General features: G+C 39.2%; 1 protein-coding gene across 4 annotated transcripts in view; it reads right to left on the reverse strand.

The window, feature by feature from the left end:
• epha4a (eph receptor A4a) overlaps positions 1 to 23,660 on the reverse strand; it is a 56,172-nt gene that overhangs the window by 23,157 nt on the left and 9,355 nt on the right. For all 4 annotated transcript variants that reach the window (XM_055203151.2, XM_055203149.2, XM_055203148.2 and 1 more), the window contains exons 2-4: positions 23,540 to 23,607; positions 20,965 to 21,628; positions 1,739 to 1,894 (exon numbers count right to left, since the gene is read on the reverse strand). In XM_055203151.2, the coding sequence (XP_055059126.1) occupies positions 1,739 to 1,894; positions 20,965 to 21,628; positions 23,540 to 23,607 (888 nt within the window). The remainder of the gene's footprint in view (positions 1 to 1,738; positions 1,895 to 20,964; positions 21,629 to 23,539; positions 23,608 to 23,660) is intronic.

The following is a 23,660-nucleotide window of genomic DNA, read 5'->3' on the forward strand; positions in this document are numbered from 1 at the left end:
AAAAAAATTTAATATTTCTCATTCTTTGGCGCAATTGCCGGTTACACCATTTGACATTTTCAGGTCTATTCAGTCTTAACTTTCATAAAAACGGTGCAAATGTAATTATTTTATTGCATAAAATTAACATAAATACTAGGGATGCACCGATATGAAAAATTTTTGCCGATACCGATAACTCTTTATATTTGGGGGGCGATAACTGATATATATATATAGGCCGATAAATATTCATATTATTTTCACAATGAAAAACTCCCAGGCCGCGGACATCTTGTCTTTGCGCTAGACTAGCATACTCTTCTTAAGCTCGCAACAAGTGTCATCTTCGTGCTATGTCACAGAAAGCACCAATCAATACTCCACATGGCCAGCAATGAGCAAGTGAAGTGGTTCAACAAACCAAAATAATCCATCATTTATGGGCTTTCATTTATCGGCCTAATTTTGCTATCAGACCGATAACCGATAATATTATAAATAAGCAGTTATCGGCCGATTACGATATGTCAGCCGATATATTGTGCATCCCTAATAAATACACTATGTGCATTGAAATAAACCTGATGCTGCTTTTAAAACAAGTTTACAATCTTGCCAAACCGTTTTTGTCACTGACCCATACATTTATATTGTAGCACACCAGAAAACTGTGCCCTATATCATGACTAAAGTTTTCATGCTATTTTTCACTTTTTTTCTCAGTTTGAAAGTATGTTACGATGTATATAATTTGTATGAATTTCCACAATCACATTTATCCGTTTTTGTATGATCTGCTTTTGCCACGTGACATTGGGTTTATGAGTGGGGGTTAGGGTGTTAATGTTGTTTTTTATTAACTTTATATAAACAGATAAGTAATTTTACTTTTACTCAAGTATCTTTTACTTCACTACATACTGATGCATAATACTGTACTTGACTACATTTCATAAACTCAAGTTGTTTTTTACTTTTATTACTTAAATACATTAAAATCTAGTGTATACTTTTATTTGTATATCAACTTTTACTTAAGTAAAAGTACTTAAGTACTAGATTTTTATGTTGCTAATTAAGTATTAAAAGATATGTAATGTGAAAGGTAGTGGACTAAAAAGTATGACACAGGGGTGGTTTCCTTACACTAGTTCTAGATTAAAATAAATGCAAGAGCTGTCCATACTTAAAACAACTTGGACTGACTATCTTAAAATACACCAGCATCCTTTGTTTTGCCTCAGAATGCACACAAGTAATGTTTTTAGAAATGCATGTTTGTTATATTTCCTAATTAAACTAAGGCCTAGTCCTGGTTTAAGCTAATCCCTGTCCGAGAAACCACCCCATTATGCTTTCAAATGTATTGAAATAAAAGAAAAACACCCTGATATAGTACAGATACTTAAAAATGTGCTTTAAAATCAGATTTCGATAATCCAACTACAAAGTCCACACCACGACTACAGTGATAAATATACAGAGAAGCAATATTATTTGAATCACTTTCAGGGCGATTTTTATCCAGCTGATAAATATAATAAATCTTTGACAGCCAATCAAATTCGAGTTTTCGATTTTAAATTGCTCGGCATTTAAAATTTAAAACCGCAGTGCGCGGTTTAGGGTAACATAACATTATTTTCTGTTGGTATGGACTGTAATATAGTTATCCATGGGCCTTAAGTCTGGGTGGATCTAGGATATAAGCCTAGAGCGTGTGTGTTTAGTGCAGATTATACAGTAGCCTACTTACGTGTACAGGGCATCGAGGCTGGATCCGTCTCAGCCCGGAAGAATCCTTTATCACAGGCACAGGAAGTAGATCCCTCCCTCACGGAGTAACTGTGCAGCGGACATTTAGAGCAGCTGTCGTCCGTAGCTAACGCTCGGTAGTAACCGATCTTACAAGCTGCAAAGAGGAGAAAATTGAGATGTTAATAATCATGAACTATTCGACATTTCCCGGTTACACTAATCTTCTAATTTGCATGAGACAAAATCTCAAGCTTGTTTTTGGTTGAGCACAAACAATCTGTTTGTGCAAATATGCGTGCGGTTGTCAGGCCTGTGCATAGTACACACTGTATGGGAGTGGTGTGGAATGTATGAATGAGAGAGCCGAGCGTACGGCTTTATGACATGTAATGAAGAGAGGAAGTGATACCAGAGGAATGCACTGTCATTAATCCAAACACCCAAGCCACGCCCTCGCTCTCTTTTTCTCTCTCTCAGCAGCTCTATTTTCCCTTTCAAACTCTTTCAATCATTTCAAGTTTGTCAGCTTTCTTTTATTTCTCAACTATTTTTGTCCTGTCTCCACCTTCTATATTCTTTTCTTCCTTTGTTTGTTTGTCTATCAGCTTCCTTCTTTCCTCTTCTGTTGCTCCCTCTACTATTCCCCGCACACACGGCGTATTTTCCTACGTATGGTGACAGAGACAAAAGCGCGCTTTGAGGACTTATTGACTTTTTCCCCTACAAGGCCATCAATACCAGCATAAATACAGATTTGAACAACAATAACGCCATGCTACTTAGGACATTTATCTAAGACTTTATCGATTTGTAGATGGTTAACAGATGTGTTTGCCTAAAAGGCCCCATCAATATAAAGGCACGCTAAGGAATATCACAAATCATAATAATGCTCTTAGTGATAATCTTACATGCTGTTAGCAAAGCATTATGGGAAAGAAACACAAGGCTTTTATATTACAAGTAAGACAAATAAGCTGTAGTGCATCGAGAGAATGTAAACGTCCTCATTGCACAGAAAGAAAACGTTGTCGAGCATTCGATGCCGGTCACACGTAACTTATTCAATTCACTTTTATTAATATTTATATGAAATGCAGATGTGCAGGCATATGCACGTACTGGAAGCACTGGAACGTGATAAAATATTTTACAGCATTTATCTACTACAGACTGTGAAAATTTTTTACTTAATTTAACAAAATAAATGAGTGATCACAGTGCTAATCTACAGAGCCCCTAAGGGGACATGGAGCAAAAATGTAAAAAAGTTTCTGTTCACGTGCGCAAGTGAAACTATCGCGTGCGCACGTGAAACTATCGAGTGCCCAGGTGAAACTATAGCGTGCGCACGTTAAACTATCGTGTTTAGTTTTGCATGCGAAACTATCGCACGCGATACTTTTGCGTGCACACACACTGCAAAAATGATTAATTGAATTTAATCAATTAAATTTTAATCAAAGGTAAGTGGTTGCAATCAATTTATTTAAGCACATTTAAACAAAAGTTTTATATTTTACTTTACGTTACTAATCTTTTTTGTTTAAATGTAGCTTAAATAAATTGATTGCAACCACTTACCTTAAAAGAATTGATTAAATTCAATGAATCATTTTTTTCATGATTCTTTAAGGTGCGCATGGGATAGTTTCAGGTGCGCACGAGTTTCACGTGAGCACCCAAACAAAACTTTTAAAAAAAATTCTGCACATGAAAGTTTCATGTGAGCACATGAAACTAAAATTTAGATTTTTTTTACTCCAATGTCACCTTAGGGGCTCGGTACTAATCCAACCCAGTATCACGAAGTTATGTACTTATAGTCACGTAAATTTGTGGGTCTTTTCCGTGACACTGACACGTTTTTCCACCTTTTTGCTTGAACATGTCACGCATTTCTGTTTACGTGTCACTGTCATGTATTTGTTACTCAACTGTTTTGGCCTATTTTCTTACCATTGTCGCTTCGGTTTAGGGTTAGATTTACATAAAATGACATCATTACCCAAACCCAACTCTAACCCTAATGCCAGGCGACAATTGTTTAAAAATCATAAAATATAAAAAAATAAATCATTAATAAAAGGTATAAACCAATACTTAAGATGACTTCCTAACGCAAACACCAAATCTAACCCTAAACCGAAGCATCAATGGTTTGAAAATAGGACGAAACAGTTGAGTAAACAGAAATGCGTGACATGTTCATGCAAAAAGGCGGAAAAACGTGACAGTGTCACGGAAAATACTCACAAATTTACGTGACTATAGGTACATAATTTCGTGATACAGGGTTGGCTAATCGGTCATGTAGCACTGAAATCCCATTAGCAGTAAATTAATCATCATGTAGTATGTTCCGACTGGATGTCATTTTGTTTTGGAAACTTATCCCATTACTCCTGATCCATACAGTAACACTGTGCTTTTATTTATTAAAAAAAATGAAGGACACATGAGAGGCAGAAGGTCAAGAGATACTTTTGTACACACAATACTTCAAACAAGTGTCTCCTCATCAGCCTCTCCCCAATTTTCTCTGTTCTTCACTCGTTTTCTCTGTGTCCTGGCCAATTCTTTTAATCTCACATAAGTGACAGGAACCCTGGGGCCGCATTAGTGCTCGCCCTGGGGACGTGCAACCTTCCACCCTCCTCTATTTCATTTAGTTCTCTCTCTCTCTCCATCACAATCTGCCCTGGCTCCAATCACTCACAATCAGCCGGAACAGAACGCTTGATCAGAGTAGAGAGTTAACGTGGATCTCCAGAAAGGAGATTAACGCAATTTTGTCTTCTTCTAAACAGCGGGGGGTAAGGAAGGGAGATAGACAGGACATGCACAGAGAGAGAGAGGATTCAGCACTGGGTCGTGACCTCCGGAGAAGATTGAGCTTTGTTGCCGTGCGTTGATGAGGAAGGATGGGAATTAGCAATGGAGGCTAGATCTGATCAGCTTTGGTTCATCTTAACACCGGCTGGAGGACAGAGTTAATTGAAGCAGATTCCTGGGAAGCTTAAAACGCCAGCGTGGGGGCTCGGAGGTGCGCTAAATGAAAGCGATTCGGTCTTGTTTATAAGCGAATGCACTCATTGACTTATGCCACTTTTCTCAAGCACTTAAGATATCTAACACCCTCCACCTGCTTAAGGGTCTTCTCAGTCCCTACCGTGGACGACCAGCTGTCCCCTCCCTCTCTAAGTCCTCCGTCCTAAGTCTCCCAAGAGACTGCTTGGTTTCCATTCCACATGCAGCTCTCGTGCTCCCCTACTGATCTGACCTTTCCTCTTTCTCCCTCCATGAAGCCTATGACCACTGGGGTGGACAATAGCAGGACAATCACCATCTCATTGTCCACTCCGCTGGACGATTGAAGAGATGAGCTTACTGACTGTCACATAATAGCATCGTAATTACCAGCCTATGCCCCAATATTCTGGGTCAGTGCTCTCGTCCGAGTGTCCAACATGAAGACAATGCTCTCCCAATGAAGACATCGTCTCAGACTGAGCTCTGAATGCTTTTTATGAGCCTTGGAGCTTAAAACAGTCACCTGTTGTTGAATAACACAGGGTGGGGCTAAGGAACAAAAGCAGATCGAGACATTGTGCTCGGTTAGAAATGAACGAATTATGAAATTCCACAAGGCTAAGGGATGTCCCAGCCAGGACAAAGAGCCTAAATTAGATGCATGTAATCCGAGGACTTTCAGCTGGAAGGAGCTTTGATGATACTCTCGTGTAAATAAAGACTGGTGGTTTCCATTCAGACAATCGCAAATAAATAAATAAAAGACAAAGAAGTAAAACTCTAGGAAAAATAAATAGAAACGTGAGGCAACGAAAGGAATGGGAAGAAAGGGACAAGAAAATGAGTGGAGATTCAACACTGGGTGGTCTTTGCAGCGTGCGTGTGTGTGTCTGAGTGGAAACCCTACACTGACTTCACTTTGCAAGGTTATATTTCTCACACAGACACATGAGTTAGGTGTAACTCTCTCCTACTCTTTCCGTATCTCGCGGTTTCTTTTTGTCGTCACATGTTTGCACACCCTGAGCATATCAGCGAAGCGCGACGAGGTGCCATTTTCCAACAATGCACCGAAATAATTACGAGGCTGAGAAACTCACTGTTTAACATGGGAAATAAGAAATTGATTAAAAGTTTAGAGTACATTTTTAACATAATTTGGCTGCTCATGCATAAAAAATACTACCCACACATACACGCATATTCACCGAAGGCAGAGAAAGTGTAGACCTGTGGGCAGATGTGAGTTAATGGCTAACATATTTATGACACGTTTATGGGGCTGGCTTATCTCGGTAGCCATGCACAGGAAGATCAACTGTGGTTTAATCCATCACGCACACATCATGTCACGAGTTACCAGGTTCACATTGGAATTTTAACGATTTTGATTGTTGGCATACAATATGTTTTAGCATTAATGCACTGTATTACTGCATTCTGTTCTCTTCTCAGATACTAGGGGAAAACATGAGGACGTCGCTACTAATGGCTTACCCTTAAGTGATAGAAAGGCACTTAAAACTTGTGATTTTCCATTTTTATAAAATACAGTAAGTTCCAAAAGTCTGAGATAAAGAGCAAAAAATCTTCTATTTTGTCATTATTTTCTCTTTTATGTATCATTTTTTTAACATTATAATTATTTTAAGAACATCATTAACTAAAAGTTAAAGGAATAGTCTACTCATTTTCAATATTAAAATATGTTATTACCTTAACTAAGAATTGTTGATGCATCCCTCTGTCATCTGTGTGCGTGCACGTGGGCGCTGGGGCGCGCTGCGACGCTTCGTTGGCATTTGGCTTGGCCCCATTCATTCAATGGTACCATTTAAAGATAAAGTTAGAAGTGACCAAACACATCAACGTTTTTCCTATTTAAGACGAGTAGTTATACGAGCAAGTTTGGTGGTACAAAATAAAACGTGGCGCTTTTCTGGGCGGATTTGGAAGAGGAACTGTGTTTTGTGGCGTGGTGGCACTTTTGGGAGTACTTCGACTCGGCACAGTAACACCCTCCCTCTCCCATTATGAGAGGGAGAAGGGGAGCGGACTTTTCAGGCGAGTCGAAATGCCATCGAAGCGTCGCAGCGTGCTCCAGCGCTTACGTGCACGCACACAGATGATAGAGGGATGTATCAACAATTCTTAGTTAAGGTAATAACATATTTTAATATTGAAAATGAGTAGACTATTCCTTTAACATGGTCAATGAATAATCTTAAATATTATTACTTTAAAAGTCTCATTCAGATTGGATTTACACATACACTGTGGTCTCAGACATGATACTTAAATGCTTCTGAATCTGTGATTTCTCTCTGCTGTTTGAAACCCTTGCCATATGGACCACAAACCAGTAAGTTACATGGGTATATTTGTAGTATAAGCCAACAATACATTGTATGGGTCAAAATTATAAATTTATTATGCCAAAAATTATTAGGATATTAGTAAAGATCATGTTTCATGAAGATATTTTGTACATTTATTATTGTAAATATATAAAAATGTAAAGGCAATTTTCTTAATATTAAGATTTTTTGCACCTTCAGATTCCAGTTTTTTAATTAGTTGTATCTCACAAATATTGTCCTATCGTATTAAACAGCACTCTAAAATGCTTGATTCTGATTGGCCAGTCACGACATTCCAAGGATTGTTATTCGGAGATACTAATTACACATGGTAACCCGGATGCTGCAAATCATTTTGACAGGTACAGTGTTTAAATATGTTTTTTAATAACATATATGACATTATATTTACAAACGATTAAACCGAATAGTGCGTTTGTGACATTTCACGTCTTGTTTTAAAGGGGACATTTCACAAAACTTTTTTTAAGATTTAAAATAAATCTTTGGTGTCCCCAGAGTACGTATGTGAAGTTCTAGCTCAAAATACCATATAGATAATTTATTGTAACATGTTAAAATTGCCACTTTGTAGGTATGAGAAAAATTTGCCGTTTTGGGTGTGTCCTTTAAAATCAAATGAGCTGATCTCTGCACTAAATGGCAGTGCCGTGGTTGGATAGTGCAGATTAAGGGGCGGTATTATCCCCTTCTGACATCACAAGGGAGGCCAAATTTCAATGACCTATTTTTTCACATGCTTGCAGAGAATGGTTTTCCAAAACTAAGTTAATGGGTTGATCTTTTCACATTTTTTAGGTTGATAGAAGCACTGGAGACCCAATTATAGCACTAAAACATGAGAGAAGTCAGATTTTTAAATTAAACTAATGCGTGTTTTCTTCACAGGAGGTCTGTATTCATTAAAAATTAGCCAATAAAATATTTCAAATCAATATTTAATGTTCCTTACGTTACTAATGAGGTAAACACCCATGTAATAAGCTCCGCGCAAAATAAGTTAATATAAAAAAGCAAAATAATCCCCCTCATAGTGATACAAGACATGATAAGATGACAACAACCTGCTGCCTATACATTATCCCTTACAAACCACACATAAATGGAAAGCTTATTTATTCCACTTTCAAATGATATATAACTCTCAATTTCAGAAAAAAATACTAGTTTTGTCTTCCAAAGCATCCAAAATTCTGTGTTATGACAATTACGGGCAAGCACATTGTGATATTATACAGCCTTAATATAAATTATACTAAAAAATCAATTGCCATAATAAGACTGCATTTAATACATTAACATCCACCACTCTTCTCTCTTGACAATAGTATTACCTTAAGGAAAAACCAATATAGATAGAGCGCTTCCACCAAAAGTTCCCAACTCATGTCTTTTTTGAACTTTTCAAACGCTGCTTTCACTCCAATCTGATGGCATGGCTGAATGAACCCAGCGAAAGAGAAAGAGAGATCATTATCATCTCTACCCTCCAGCACGAACACACCAATTCCCTCATTGATCGGTTCCCGCCTTCTGCTTATTAATTATATCTGCAGTGACTGATATACCATGAGCCTCCTGATGCATGCAAACATAGCTCATTGCCGCAGTGTGTGTGTATGTGTGTGTCAGATTGATGTGTCTCTAAACCCAAAGAAGCTTGTGGTCTGGGGCAACAGCGAACTGTATTTAATCTTTATATATTCACCTAGGTTTTATTTTTCCTTCCGTTTCGTCTCTGTCTATCATCATCTTTCTTCTGCAAACCCTTCCTTTGCCCTATTTCGCTCTCTGATCCTTCAACTTGTCAAAAGTTTCCTAAGACTTTTCAAAAGACAATCCCAAGGTCTTACTGAAGTGATGTACAGCGATACAGCTAGAGGCAAACATGCACAAAGGACGCGTGTTAACCTTTACGTGCGAGAGCTCAACTATGAGGTAAACTATTACATGGCCATCTGCTCAACAAAAGATTGTGTGTGTGGCGGTATTTTATATAAGGGACCACATAAAGCTTTCAAGGGGCCGAAGCCGCATAGACAACAACTCCAGGGTAGGTCTTTCTGAATCATATCAAGATCTCAGCCAGAGGTTTCAATCTGATAGACAGGAACTCCACCTACACACAGCATTTCAGGAAGTTTTCTGGAAAGGTTTGCTTAGGTAGGTGACAAGAAAACGCTCCCTATGTCCACTGTGGGGGCTGGGAAGGAGTAGCAGCAGGGATGTGGAGGTAAAGTGTCTTAGAAATGCAACGTATTGTTTAGATCGGAGCAGCTGAGAGAGGCAGGGGGCCAAACGTCTCTCACATTCCTTACAATTCCTGCATAGCAAACAAGGAGGGGCTGCTATCCAATGTATGTATATGTTAAATGCACAGTTCAGACCAAGATAAGAATTCTGTCATTATATAATCACCTATGCGTCGCTAAAAACATGAACATTTTTATGCATTTTATTCAAAGCGAATTACAGTGCATTCAGCCTATACATTTTAGTATGCATGTTTTCTGGGATCGAACCCATGACCTTTGCATTGCACACAAAACTCTACCAACTAATTATGCATAGATGACAACAAAAGTAGTAAACAAAAAAAAATTTACATTGCTATGTACTTATACAAATATTTGCACTATAAAAGATGCAAATGAGATGCAGTTACATGCAGTGTTTCTAGCAATTGGTAGATCATTGCATTGGCATCGCAAAAGGTCATGGGTTCCATGATACATACATACTGATAAAATGTATACCAGCCCTTTAAAAGTATCACCATGAAAAAAAATTCCAAGGGGCAAAGAATAATTGTCCCCTATGGCAAAGCCAACTTTCCCCTTCACTTCGAAAGCTCTGTCCCACAATCGCAATTCTGGCGCTACATAAACCTCGCCCTCAGCCCTGTCGGTCTCTTTCAACACATCTCTGAGAGCTAAAGGCAGGATTACTATTACAATCATTAACAAACAGCACTCGCTTCAAGCAGTCTTGGCAGTAGGCACCCCAGGCCGGTGCAGGAGTAGTATATTGAGTTCTGCTGCGGGGTCAGAGAGGATATGTCCGGCGTGAATCTCTGGCTAAGTAGAGCTCTCTTGAAGAGCTGACACTGGCGAGAACGGGTCATGTCCCATCCACTTGTATTGCTCAGCGGTCGGTCCTCAGAGACCGCAAAGGATGGGCAAATGCCAGAAATAGTGCTTAGACAGCTCATGGTTAAGACAGAGATTTTTACACTTTACTCAAGCTATTGTCTATTTGAAAAATAAAATGCGAGTACTGATATTTATGCAGGTTTTCAAGTGACGTCAAAGTGACGCGAAATCGTACCCAACAGCTAAACGTATAAATTATTATAAATGATAAGCTTACCGTTGTGAATCAGGGTAAGGTAAAGAATGTTAAATAAAAAGTGATTTTTATGTACTTGCTCAATAACTGATTATTATTTATTTATTTACTATTATTTCTTAACGCCATTCCAGCATCTATGGCTTTATTCATGGTATCTATCCACATCACATTGCATGGTCATGGAAATTGAACTTTTGTACACGTATTTAAGCACCGCAGTTTTAAAATGAGTGCTTTTAAGCCATTAAAACATAAAAAACAGTGCTATATGCACGCGTTGTTGCTGTGTGAGAGGAGTGCGTAAGTCGCGTATCCACTGCTTATTAAGCTTGTGAGCATGTTCACCTCTTTATTTGTCTTAAATACATATATGTGTCAAAATGTCCATCTTTGCATGTATCCTCATAAAATAAAGGAAACAGCTGAAAGAGAAAACGCATGTGTAACAATATATTGGATCCGGACTTTAGTCTTAAACGGGAAGTTACCTATTTTGCTCCTGTCTGTCACTCATGTTTTTGTGAAAATCTCTCACTGCTCTTGACTAAATCACTTTCAATACTGACTGTTTATCTACAGTGAGCTTGAGTTTTGTTTGTTTTATCTTCTTTTTTTATGCATGTATAAGTTTTTGTTAGAATTATGAAAATTCTATGGCATAAAAACCTTATTAAAAAAAAAAACTCTACTGTGATACATATCGTTATCCTGACATAAAATGAATCCTATCGTAAAATAAAATTGTGGTCATATCGCGTACCCCTAGTATCTATACAGTCAGTCTACAGTTGGGAAAGACAATATGGCATCCATAGACAGAGTTTGGTGAACCTACCAGCAAACAAGTATACTGCGATACGTTGAAATTAGCAAGAAATTAGTCTGTTTAATAGTTTTTAAATATGGTTTAAATTAATTTAAACTTTTTTAGCCTTAAGTTACTCTGTCTAATCTTAAAACTTTAATGGGCAGACTAATCAAAATAATAATTCTCATGTTTCCATTTCATTAATAGCTCAAATAAAATCATAACTGGCTCTGGGGGGGGGGCTCTGCCCCCCCTGCCCCCCTAACACTATGATAGCATCTCCATTTCACCTAAACTGCATGTCTTTGGACTGTGGGAGGAAACTGGAGTACCCGGAGTAAACCTACGCTGACTCAGGGAGAACATATAAGCTCAGATTCTAATTTATTTTAAACCAAAAAAGTTTATGTTACAGATTGCAGCTGATTTCAGCTCTGTTTTAGCAACTAAAGAAATCACAGCCGTTTGAGAAAGCATTTATGTTTCATTTAAGTATCAAAATCATAAGAAAAAAGAAAATTTTGGACATACAGTAAAACAGAGCTGTAACATTTATTTACTGTAGACATCATAGTTCAGACATGAGACTACTCGAGTGTTTTTTACAGGAGGAAATGTGAGAAGTAAGACTAAAGCGAAAGGCACCTTTTGCTCTCTATATAATCGCCGTCTAGGACAAACAACTGACACAACAGAGGGTTTTATGGGTTTCTCCGATTCTCATTTTTCCATTCTGGTCCTAATAAAAGTAGCAATTTAAAACCTACATAAGTGTTCCTATCAACCTGCTCATGATGCATTGTTTTCTTGAGTGTACTGTTCAAGAATAAATGAGGTCTATAAGTTAAAGCATCACTTTTACATCTCCCACAATGATCTTATTAAGGCACCACCTAAGCTACAGTTGGTCAATGAGGAACGCGGACAAATGAGAAGGTCTGTACGATGCCGGTTGATGCCAGGGAGGGTCGCAGCCCCTGGGTAGGGATATAGAGAGAGGGGGATAGAGAATGAGAGGGAAAAGAGAGATAGAAAAGGCCCTTATTGATTCAGGGAGCTTTCACATGCTAATGTTCTCGCTGTCGGCTTTGGTCCCCCCACCTCCTCTCAGCCAAGGGCCTTCAAAGGGAGCCTGCCACACAAAGACATGGAGAATGCACTGCGCTGCCCACTGAATGGACGCTCTCGCTTAGCGAGCAATCTGTGCTTAAAAAAAACCAAGACCAGCTCACGACATGGAGACCACTGTGCCTGGAGAGAAATTTTAAACTGCACGGATAAAATCTAGTAATGGTATGATTACGTGCATCAATCTAGAGCCAAAGTAAGCACTAACAACTTACTGTAAAAATAAGCAAAATTAGAATTGCTATATGGTCCGTCAAGCAGGCTAATATTTAACACAATGCCAGGATTCCTTAGAGATACATAACGCACATGCCCTATGGGTTGTGGTTATACAGGCAATGTGTGTGGTTCATGCTTAGAGGTGTGTGCGGACGAGGCGGTGAGCGAGGAGAAAGACTTCTAAGATCTCAGATTAATATCCAGCAGGGCCTTTAAAGGGTAAATGTGTCAACACTACATCAACGATGACTGCACTTCGCAACACTCTTTTTTCAAAGGCTGCTTTCTTTTGGTCATGTATGTTGGGTTGTAAAGGTTAAAGAGTGCAAACAGAATTGAAGTACATACAGGAGGTTGCGCAATGCAGCGTTTAGCACACAAACGTGCCGGGTGACAAAAAGAAACACACTTGGCTTATTTTAGCCACGAGAGTATAATCCTGTTATGGGCGTTTTACGCACCAGAGGAGCATGTGTGCTCGCCAACTGATCAGTTTAGACATATAATGTCTTGTTGTGAAATACAGAGCAACTTTGTGAGGAAGTCTCCCCATGTTGTGGGTGTTAGGTTAATATTCAGCACTGCAACCACAGCTGAATATATGGAAAACCACTTTAAGAGTATGAAAAGAAACCTCTCAGATTACAGTCTTCTTTCTACTCAACACTTGGTGAAATACAATGTTTTCATCTTCTATCACCTGCTCTGAATATGAGGGAATATAAACATTTTCACAGCGCAGTGTTGGGACAGCTACTGTGAAACTGAGACCGTCTGCCAAGCCACGTGCAATTTAAAGTATTTAAACCGCAGTCAAGCTAACTTTAGGTTAAGACGTTATATGCTCAACTGCGAACTAAAAGAAAGTAGATAAATATGCTGATGCTATTTTAAGGGATAATATTTGTGACCCTGTCTGTGAAATCCAGTTTGAATTCAGTCATTGGTTTCATAATGATTTTAATCTTTGACATGTTCTTAGTCAGTCAATAATATTAAAGATATAATAGGTTATTTTTCACAGAATTTTCTTTACATTATGTAGGATGATTTCATGTAGAAATCAGTAAACTTAAATTTATCACATGACATAACATTTTACAAGTTTTACCTTGCACAAAACATTAAGAAATCCTAATGCCATATAACAAGTTTTTTGTTGTTGTTTGTTACTAAAAAGCTAGACTGATTTAAAAACAAATGAACTAAAGTCTGAAAAAAATGAAAAAAAAAAAAATTCTGTGATGTCTGCGATATCCAGTCGAAATAAAACTGCATAGGGCTGCATAACAATTAATCGCAACTAATCGTTTACAGAATAAGAGTTTTTGTTTACATCATATATTTGTGTGTAGTGTTTATATATAGTTTTATAAACATAATTATACAGTAGATAAATATGCTGATGCTATTTTAGGGGATATTATTTAATATTTAATGCTAATTTTATATATATATATAAATTAGTGCTGGGCAAAGATTAATCGCGATTAATCGCATACAAAATAAAAGTGATTTAGTGCATAATATATGTGTGTACTGTGTGTAATTATTATGTATATTTCACCACAAACACATACATATATTAATTTAAAAAAATATATGTATATATTTTTTTTTATATATATATAATATAAAATCTATAAAATATAAATAAATATATTTACACATATAAATGTTTCTTAAATACATACTGTACATGAATGTGTGTGTATTTATATAGCACACACTCATATATTATGCAAAAAATAAATTTTATTTTGTATGCGATTAATCGCGATTAATCTTTGCCATCACTAAAAATTATTATACACAATACACACACATATATGATGTAAACAAAAACTTTTATTCTACAAACGATTAATTGTGATTAATTATGCAGCCTTACTGCTAAACAACGTCTTGCGATATTTTTTTGCTGCTGTACCTTTATTTTAACAAAATACCACTGTGAGATTTACGTCCACCGAAGTGTTTCGGCAAACGCTTTTCATCTTTCCCCTCCCGCTTTTCTTTGTCGTTCTCTCTGCGCTAACAAAGACATAAAGTCAAAACTAATTGCGTTCAGTGACAAACCGAGTGGCATTCTCCACAGCAGCCGGTCTGAGAGAGACCAATCCACTCCATCGAAACCCCATGAACGAAATAAACCCTTGAGTCTAATAGCGAGCATTACATCCAGTCATGCTTCATCCCCTCCAAATAATTACCAGTATTAATGTGCATTGTGAATTTGCCGTCGTGACCCCTCCGGGCTAATCACTAGTGTTGCCTTGCATTGTGGAAACAGGTCTGCCGACCCCCAAATAATCCTATTACCAAGTCCCGCTCGTTTTTTGTAGACACACTCTCGGCTAATTGACATCTGTTAACTGACGTCCTATCGGAGCTCTTTATAGAAGTGCAGAGTTTTCCGAAGGGCACTTCAGTCAGGAATCCTCAAGTATGTTGCCGAATAAAAATGTTTGCGCAATGGAGTGTTCACTCGCTTTTGAACAACGTCGCCATTTACGTCCACAAGTGAGAAAACACAGAGTCATTTCAGTTCCTGCCATTCATTCTACGGGGAAAAGTTTGTCAGTGAGTTTGCGCTGGTAGTACTAAGATTAATTTGTGGCATCCATCATCCTGAATCAAACCATTCACATTATGCCTTCATAAACACTTCATTAGTACAAAAGTGAACAAATGCATTCATGGGCTCCATCTGGTGCGTCTGTACAAAGAAAACTTTGGCAGCGTCCTAATCGAACCCTAGCACAATGAGGCTCAGCGCCCGCTCTCACTGTAAAGTTAAGCATGCCCCTATTGCATAAAACAGGTCAGCATCTTAAATAACTCTTTTAAGGGGAAAAAACGATGGCTCGGGTCTTCCTTTCGTTCCGTCTACGCCTTGCTTTCAACACCCCACTGAAATCACGCCAAGCTGACCTTTGACCTCTCTGGGGAGGAAGCCAGATTCCATGTATTGAATAGGGAGAGAAAAGATCTGGGACCTAAATGACGGGGAGGTTGGAATAAACTAGCCGGGTGCTCACGTACACCCTTGATGGACATCTCATCAAATAAGCACGAACCCTTTGGCATAAAGCATGTGGCTAAATGGATCCTGGGTTAATCAGGGAAAATGGGGCGGACAGACTCTCGAGCGATGAGTCAATAAGGCTCATCCACTCGAAAAGAAATCTGCCCCGGCAAGGGGATGCTGAGAAAGCGCCGTCCACATCGCTGTACAGGAGAAGGTTAAGGAGATCTGTGCTCAGCTCTTCTGATCTAACACATCCAGACTGTCGGTAATGAACGTGCGCCAGACGGCGTAATTAAAAAATAATTAAACACCAGAGAGATGAGACTAGCGGTATCAGAATTTCTCAAAAGGGGATGCGGGAAAGCTCACATTAGCGAAAAATGCTTAGCGTGTAGTTCTTGGGAAATTTAATGACTTGATCAAGGACACTGAAATAAGTGAAAACTATCCAAATATGTTTCATAAGGAAAAAATCTCAGGGGTCACAATGCAATTAAACCGTTTCTTTATGTTTAATATATAGTAAATCAAAACTGTGACACAAATACTAACTTGTTTTTATTTTGCTTTGTCCAATGATTTCAGTACGAATCTGGATTCTGGAAATATTCAAGTAGGCACTAACCCCTGGCTTGCTTTGTGCTAAAACCTTTCCTTCAAAAAATGGCGCAATAATATCCAGATATAAAACACTGCAAAATTCCCACCCCTAAATGGTACCATTTAGCAGTGATGCATCATAGCATCTGCATTGCCGCTAACAGGACATTGCCGCTCAGCATCATCACCCTTCCCACCAGCTCTGTCCTTCAGGCCGTTTTCGCACCCAGCGCCTCCATCACAACATGACAAGTGAAGGGCCGCGAGCTGTCAGGGGAGCTTCCGTTTGGAAGCACCGGATGATGACAGACAGCGAGAGGTCAAGGAGAACAACACGCACACGAGCAAGCAATCGCGCACATCCAGACAAACAGAGCCGAAGACTCGTATAAATCTAGACCTAAACGTAATCGCCCGCATCGTGATTTTAAACATATACAGCATGCTCTCATGATCACAGGATGGAGAGGAGGGAGCCAATGAAAGGATGAGCCGTCCATTGTCTTTGAGAGACAAGTTTGCTGGCTTTGCATTTCATGGACACACAAAATATGCAAATCACAGTTTGTTTGATATCAAAGGGCACCTCTCTCCTTCTCTTTTTCTCTCTCTTTTTGTTTTTTCTCTCTCGCTCTGTTTCCTGGGACAGCTGACAGTCCATTCAGTAGCCAATGCAGGAGCTCATAGGAGAGAACTGAGGAGAATTGTGACAGGAATCAACATATGCGCTTGCCATCAAAAGCGAACAAGGAAGCGATGAATATTCATAGGTAGGAGCGTTTTGGCAGGCGACGGCTATTGTTCGATGAAGAAAAGCGCAAAAACAGCTCACAGCTGAGGATGATGATGATTCTCATACACCTGCTCGTGATTATGACAGCGGTGAAGCTTTCTCTGAATCAGATGCGCAGGTGCTGAGGTGCAGAGTTTACATTAAAGCAAAATTGTGTACCTCGACAACAACGTGAGACGGGCAAATCAATACGACTCCCCGAGTACACCAATTTGCTTAATGTGTGATACAAACGAAAATTTACTTTTGCTTAGTAAAGTCGATACAGATTTCTCTTGAGATCTCAGCTCGCATACATAAACACGGTTTTGTCAAGCATCGTTTTTCTTCTGGTTACACAAGTCGCTGTCTGTTCTGATTCAAAGCTCAGTGTGTCATATTAACACTTTCCCATCATGCTCTAGTTCTCTAGCTCCTTCTCAAAAGCTTTTTGCTTTCTCATTACATAAACACAGCTCTGTTTTACATTAGTAGTGCCCTTACTGTGGTAAAACCATGGTGCAGTGATGGTATTAAATGATAATACTATGGTGTTGTGATACATACAACCAAGATTGGTTGATGTTGTTTTAAAATGTATGTTTACATTTATGCATTTATCCAAAGTGACTTACAGTGCATTACAAGGTATACATTTTTAGACGTATGCATGTTCCCTAAATTCGAACCCATGACCTTTTGCACTGATAACGCAATGTGTTAAACCACTGAACTACACTGAAAAAAAAATGATTCATTACATTTACTAAATTTTTTAAAGGTAAGTGGTTGCAATTAATTTATTTAAGCTACATTTAAACAAAAGTTTTTTGTTTTGTTTGGCCTTTCTAATTTTTTGTTTAAATGTAGCTTAAATAAATTGATTGCAACCACTTACCTTAAAAAATTGAGTAAATTGAATGAATAACTTTTTTTCATTGCAGGAGCAAATAAGATTCAATACTGGTTCTGTATACTGTATTTATACTAACCAAGGTATTCAAAATATTCATACCATATTATTTAACGGAAAACACCATCATTTTTCAATATTTTACTATGTTCTTACCTCAGCTTAGACAAATTAACACATACCTATCTTTTATCAATGCATGCACTTTTAACCTTTGCACAGCGCGTTATGAATGTGTTAGCTTTTAGCCTAGCCCCATTCATTCCTTAGGGTCCAAAGAGGGATGAATTTAGAAGCCACCAAACACTTCCATGTTTTCTCTATTTAAAGACTGTTACATGAGTAGTTACATGAGTAAGTATGGTGGCACAAAATAAAACGTTTGTTTGGAGCCATAGGAATGAATGGGGCTAGGCTAAATGCTAACACATTCACGAGCGCTGTACAAAGATTAAAAGTGCACGCATTGAAAAAGATAGGTGTGTATTAATTAATCTAAGTTGAGGTAAGAACATGAAAAAAAAACGGTGTTCATTTCCTTTAAAAGAAAATAATAATTTACAATTGATTAAACTTAAAACTTTAAGTGCACCAAAGAATTTTAACAGGGTACTTTTTTGTTAGAGCTGCATCAGTAGTGTGACTCATGTTGGATGGATTTTCCACTACATAATGTTTTACTACATAGTGTGTGTTGAATACACAGTGCAGTCGAACACAGAACGCGAGATGTTGTTTTTCTTTGCACCCTGGCACCTCAGTGGGCATTTACACTTTTCCAGCTCGTCGGACGCCCACTAACAAGCAGAGATTTCCTCTCTGTCCTCACCTCCTACTCGACACCACAGATGAGCAGTGAGAAAACAACAAACACTTTTAAAAGTATAAAAATCCTTCTCTGGTCGCATCTCTGTTCCATTCAGCCCAAACATGGACGCTGGACCTGCCCATCTAGGCAGCAGCTGTCAAAATTTTGACGTCTTATTCAACCTCGGCCATGACCCCCGTTTCTCAGGGGGGATGGCGGTGATAAAGCCAGAGGTCACCCTTGACCCCGCCTAGTGTTTCTCTCTTCTCACCCCATCCACGATCCCGACACCCTAACAATTGGGAATAGGGTCCCATTGATGCCTCCTGGGGTACAGGGCTTGTATCCCTTAGGCTCAATGGGTTTTTTCACAAGGTTCTGGGGACGCCCCGTTGAGAAAGTCGTCGGCCTTTCCTACGCCCTCACATTGAAGGTGAACCTCTGCATCCCTCTTGCACACATCGACTTATTAAACAGACACTGACTTTCATCTCCATGCTGGGAGAAAAAGGCACCTTTTGAACCCTCTTCAATGAGGAAACAACTGTCTGTTGCTTGACTGAAGACAGCATTTGATGGCTTAATCAGTAACTGATGACAGGGCTATGCTTAAGAAGGAAACAGATAAAGAAATGGTCTTTTAAAAGCCAACCCTTTTTTTAAAAGTTAGCCATTACACCAATTGAGAATGTGATTTATTTATATTGGTCACTTATTTTGAGCTCAATATAAAATTTCGACAAACCAAGAGCCAGTATTTTGCTATGCACATAAATGCTTGGGAATACTAAAACGATATCCTCCACAATATCAGAGGGTTTTTTAATCGATGTGGAGAGTTAGGAAATTAAATCTGTATACTTTTGCAGACTGCAATTGCCAACACAGACGTAATATTACAGAAATATTAAAAATGCGCTCTCTCAAATATCTCAGAGTAATGAAATCATCATCGCGGACCCTGAAGTGATTTAGGTAAATGTCTGTGTGGAAATACCATTCTTTTCTCATGAAATTACAGCCTATTTCCTTTATTTTAACATAGCTGAACGGCGAAATACAGCAGGGGGAGAAAGCCAAATGGAAAGTGTGCAAACTGGTCATTGCCAGCAGGCTCTCCTAATAAAAGAGTGGCCAAAAAATGGCCGGTTTCCTGAGAACGGCCTTTTTCCAGTGTACCCCTTAAACCACCCACACAAGCCAGTCCACAGAGCGAGACCGCCCGCGGCGAACAGCGATCGCCCCCCTAAGCCCGCAGCAGCCCTAAATTACAGCCCGTATTTGTCATGCAATTAGCCCGCTGAGATAGCGCTCATAAATAAAGGCCTGTAGGCTGGCCAGTTGGCCGTTTATCACCCTGTGATGACCCTCTACTAGACCAGACGCTTGTTGTACAGAAAGAAAGAAGGGGCGTGTTCAAACTCTTTTGGCTCTTCCTTTTTGCCTGCACTGACCTCAGCATTACCCCAAACACTATATCACCGCTTTACTGCCGTACGACCTGACTACGGACCCTGCGAATCAAAGCCGGCACACACAGAGGGAAACGGCCCTCGGGTGACAGAAGCAATCTATCTGATACTTTCCTTTTCTTCCTTTATCTCTCTCGCTCTTTCATACTTTCGCCAATCACATTTTATGCCTCTAATGCGAACTGAAAACCTTCACACATGCTCTTGAGAGATAGCGCAGGGAACGAGAAAAAGAGAGATCGTAAGCGAAAGGGTGGGGGCACTTTGGCTGTTGCTCCAACAAAATAATTAGCGCTAACATTTTCACGCACAAATCCATCGGGATGTGTTTTGATATCAAACAGGGCGATTCATAATCATAACCAGACCTCTCAAATAGCAACGCTCGCTTAATCCGCAGCGATCTGACGAGTGCCCAGCTGTCTACATCTGAGTAAACTCTCGCATCCCTGAGGGGAGAACTGCATCTGGACCAACTTCAGTTACAATGATCTCACCGCTTTCTCACCTTGCAACCTTAAATTATAGAATATATTACTGCTGGGCGATTTGGGCTTGTTTTTATTTCATTCTCCGTGTGGGAGGCGTGTAAATCTCTAATCACAACAGGCACATTTCTGCGCGCAAAGGAACCCAAGAGTGAAACAGAACGGAGTGAAACATTCTGTTGAAGAAAGAAATGAGCCAGTTGGTTATTCAAGCTCTTACCTTGGCAGGTTCCTCCGTGTTCCTCAAAGCCAGGGTTACATAAACAGTCTCCAATAGGCACCAGCCATTCTCCATCTGCTCCGCAGTACATCTTAGGAACCTCCCGTTCCTCTGAGTTGTCCACGCAGGAACCCCGTACCTCCACTAGAGATGAAGTGTCTGCCCCTGTGGTGGTGTCGGGAAACTGGGCCAGGTTGCGTACGGTAAGTGGACATTTCTTATAGAAGATCCGTACGGACACCAGGGCGATACAGGCCCCGACATCCTGGAAGGCCAGGTAGAAGCCCTTCCGCGTCAAAATTCCCACATCTCTTACTTCCGTGTTCAGCTTCATGATGCGGTCTCCTATGTCCACCTGCGTAAAGCTCTCATCGGCCGCGATGGTGTCGATTTTGGTGAACTGGTTCTCTCGGATGTACCTCTCTTTGTCGTTGTTGGACTCGTAATAGTAAAGGTTAAACGTCTCCTTGCACGTTCCCATGACTCCGGGCAGGCTGTTACAGTCACGCAGGGTGAACTTGATCTCGATGTAGACGCGCTGGGCTCCTCCGCGGGGAACCCAGTCTGTTCGAAGCCAGTTGTTTTGGCTGGGTTCCATTACGTTGCATACTTGGTACGTCCTGATTGGCGTATTCTTCTCATCCATGATGCTCACCTCTTCCCACTGAGACAGAGAGAAAGAGAGAGGTAAGTAAATCTATAGAGATTGCTGGAGAGGCTTTTGTCTCGGCAGGTGCACAAAATTCAAGGCCCAGAAATATTCAGACCAACAGCTGCAATGATTTCATTGATTATAGTATGATAATGAGAATATAATCACACATCTGCCAGCTTCTTTTCACTTAGTATTCACATGTGCTACTGCCAAGGTTTAGACAACAAGTCAACTTTTAAATGCAGATGAAGGAATAAACTTATTGTTTGGTAACTTCATTAAGACTATTGTTTGATATCCAGCATGATCTGCTTTAACGCAATGTTAAGCAGCTTCAGTGCAAAAACTGCTTTAACTAGACTAACTAATATTTAGACTAACTTTTAAGCCCTGTATAACAGATGTTTAAGGGAGACAAAAGGTGTTGACACGTGAAATGATGGGTGACTGTGAGTGGGAGAAAGATGTTACCGTGTAAAGTGTTTAACACTCCATTCTTGAATATTTCACAGATGTTAAAGTGCTGTTTTCAATAATACAGAAAGTGTAACAATCTTGCACATGTTCTAAACAAATCCAAAGCCCAGAAACATTTACAACATTAACATCCTGGTCACCCATCAATCCCCTATTAGACTATTGTAATAACACGAGGCCTAAGAGTTACACACTTCCTGCTGGTGAGAGTTTAAAATGAGACGTACGCGTCGAAGAAAAGTTTTGAAAAGGCCTGTCAAGATCTATGACGTGTTCCTTTCTTCTCGCTTTTACTCTTTGTAAGTGGTAAGTGTAGAAATCCCAGCTGTCACGCAGATAAAGCTGTACATTTGGCCTGATTGCATGAGGGAGGGGGCTCTGCCGGGACCCTGTCAATCACCCGGATGATGAGATAAAACAGTAAAGGGTTGCTAGGTTGGGAGTGAGTAACATTTCCTAAAATGCCAAGTTCACTATTAAACCCGAAATCAAAGCGGGCACTGAGAGAATGCGGGACAAGTGAACCAGGCCTAATTTTGCAGTAATTTAACAAAACGGTGATGAAATTAAAGCCATAAATTAATTCACAGATTGATTGATTTAGATATGTAATTTATTCGCTTTTACATCTTTTTTTTGTATAAATGCATGCAATTTTTTTTTTTAATGAGCACCTTAAAATGACGATGTTGCATTAAATGCAAGTCAATATAATTAACGAAAACTAAATTATAATTAACTAACATAACTAATTGCAAAAGTGTAAGATTACATAATTATAATTATTAATTATGTAATTACAGTAATTAACCTGAAACTTAGTTTGTAGCCTACTTATGAAAAAAATTAAAACAAATGTGTTTAATTAAAGCGAAAAAAAAATTCATAGTTAACTTTGCAAAAAAAAAGAAAGCAAAAAACACTACAGGTCGCCTACATATAGGCCTAACTGCCCTGCATTCATTTAAAGAGTGCAACCCATAAACAAAGTAAAAAATGAACATTATTAAATGCATATAATTTCAAAATGAATGATCCCGGGTACAAGCACTTAAACTCCAGTCGTTTCTCAGTCTGTATAAAACATCAACTTATACAGAACGGAGCCATTTCTGCTGTCGGGCTTTATAATTATGGATTGTGTAGATCTCATTAGTCTTTGTGTGCTAATGCAAAAACTACAGATTGCATACAGTGGTTCTCCTCTTAAGCTGTATTCCATCACTTTTCGATGTGGGTTTGGAAACGAGGCCTTCGTCTTTACTTTAATACAGTATCATGCATTTTCGTGGTGGTCAAAAAATATCTTTAAATGGCCCTCTCTGTTTATTTCTTGTGTGAATATGGTTCCCACGATACTGTTGAAAGCAATAACATCGTGGACGAATGTTTTTCACGCAAATAAACAAGCAAAAGCCATTTCATTCCAATATCTGAACTTACCCCTCCTTCCGTCGGACTCGCAACCCATTTGAGTTCGCCTTGCACCGTCCTCGAGTCCAGCAGCGTCACTGCGGAAAGACAAGATGCCATCAGTCGTTGATGATGGATGATCAACCTCCAG

The sequence above is a fragment of the Misgurnus anguillicaudatus genome, chromosome 2 (genome assembly GCF_027580225.2).
Source record: "Misgurnus anguillicaudatus chromosome 2, ASM2758022v2, whole genome shotgun sequence".
NCBI classification, from domain to species: Eukaryota; Metazoa; Chordata; class Actinopteri; order Cypriniformes; family Cobitidae; genus Misgurnus; species Misgurnus anguillicaudatus.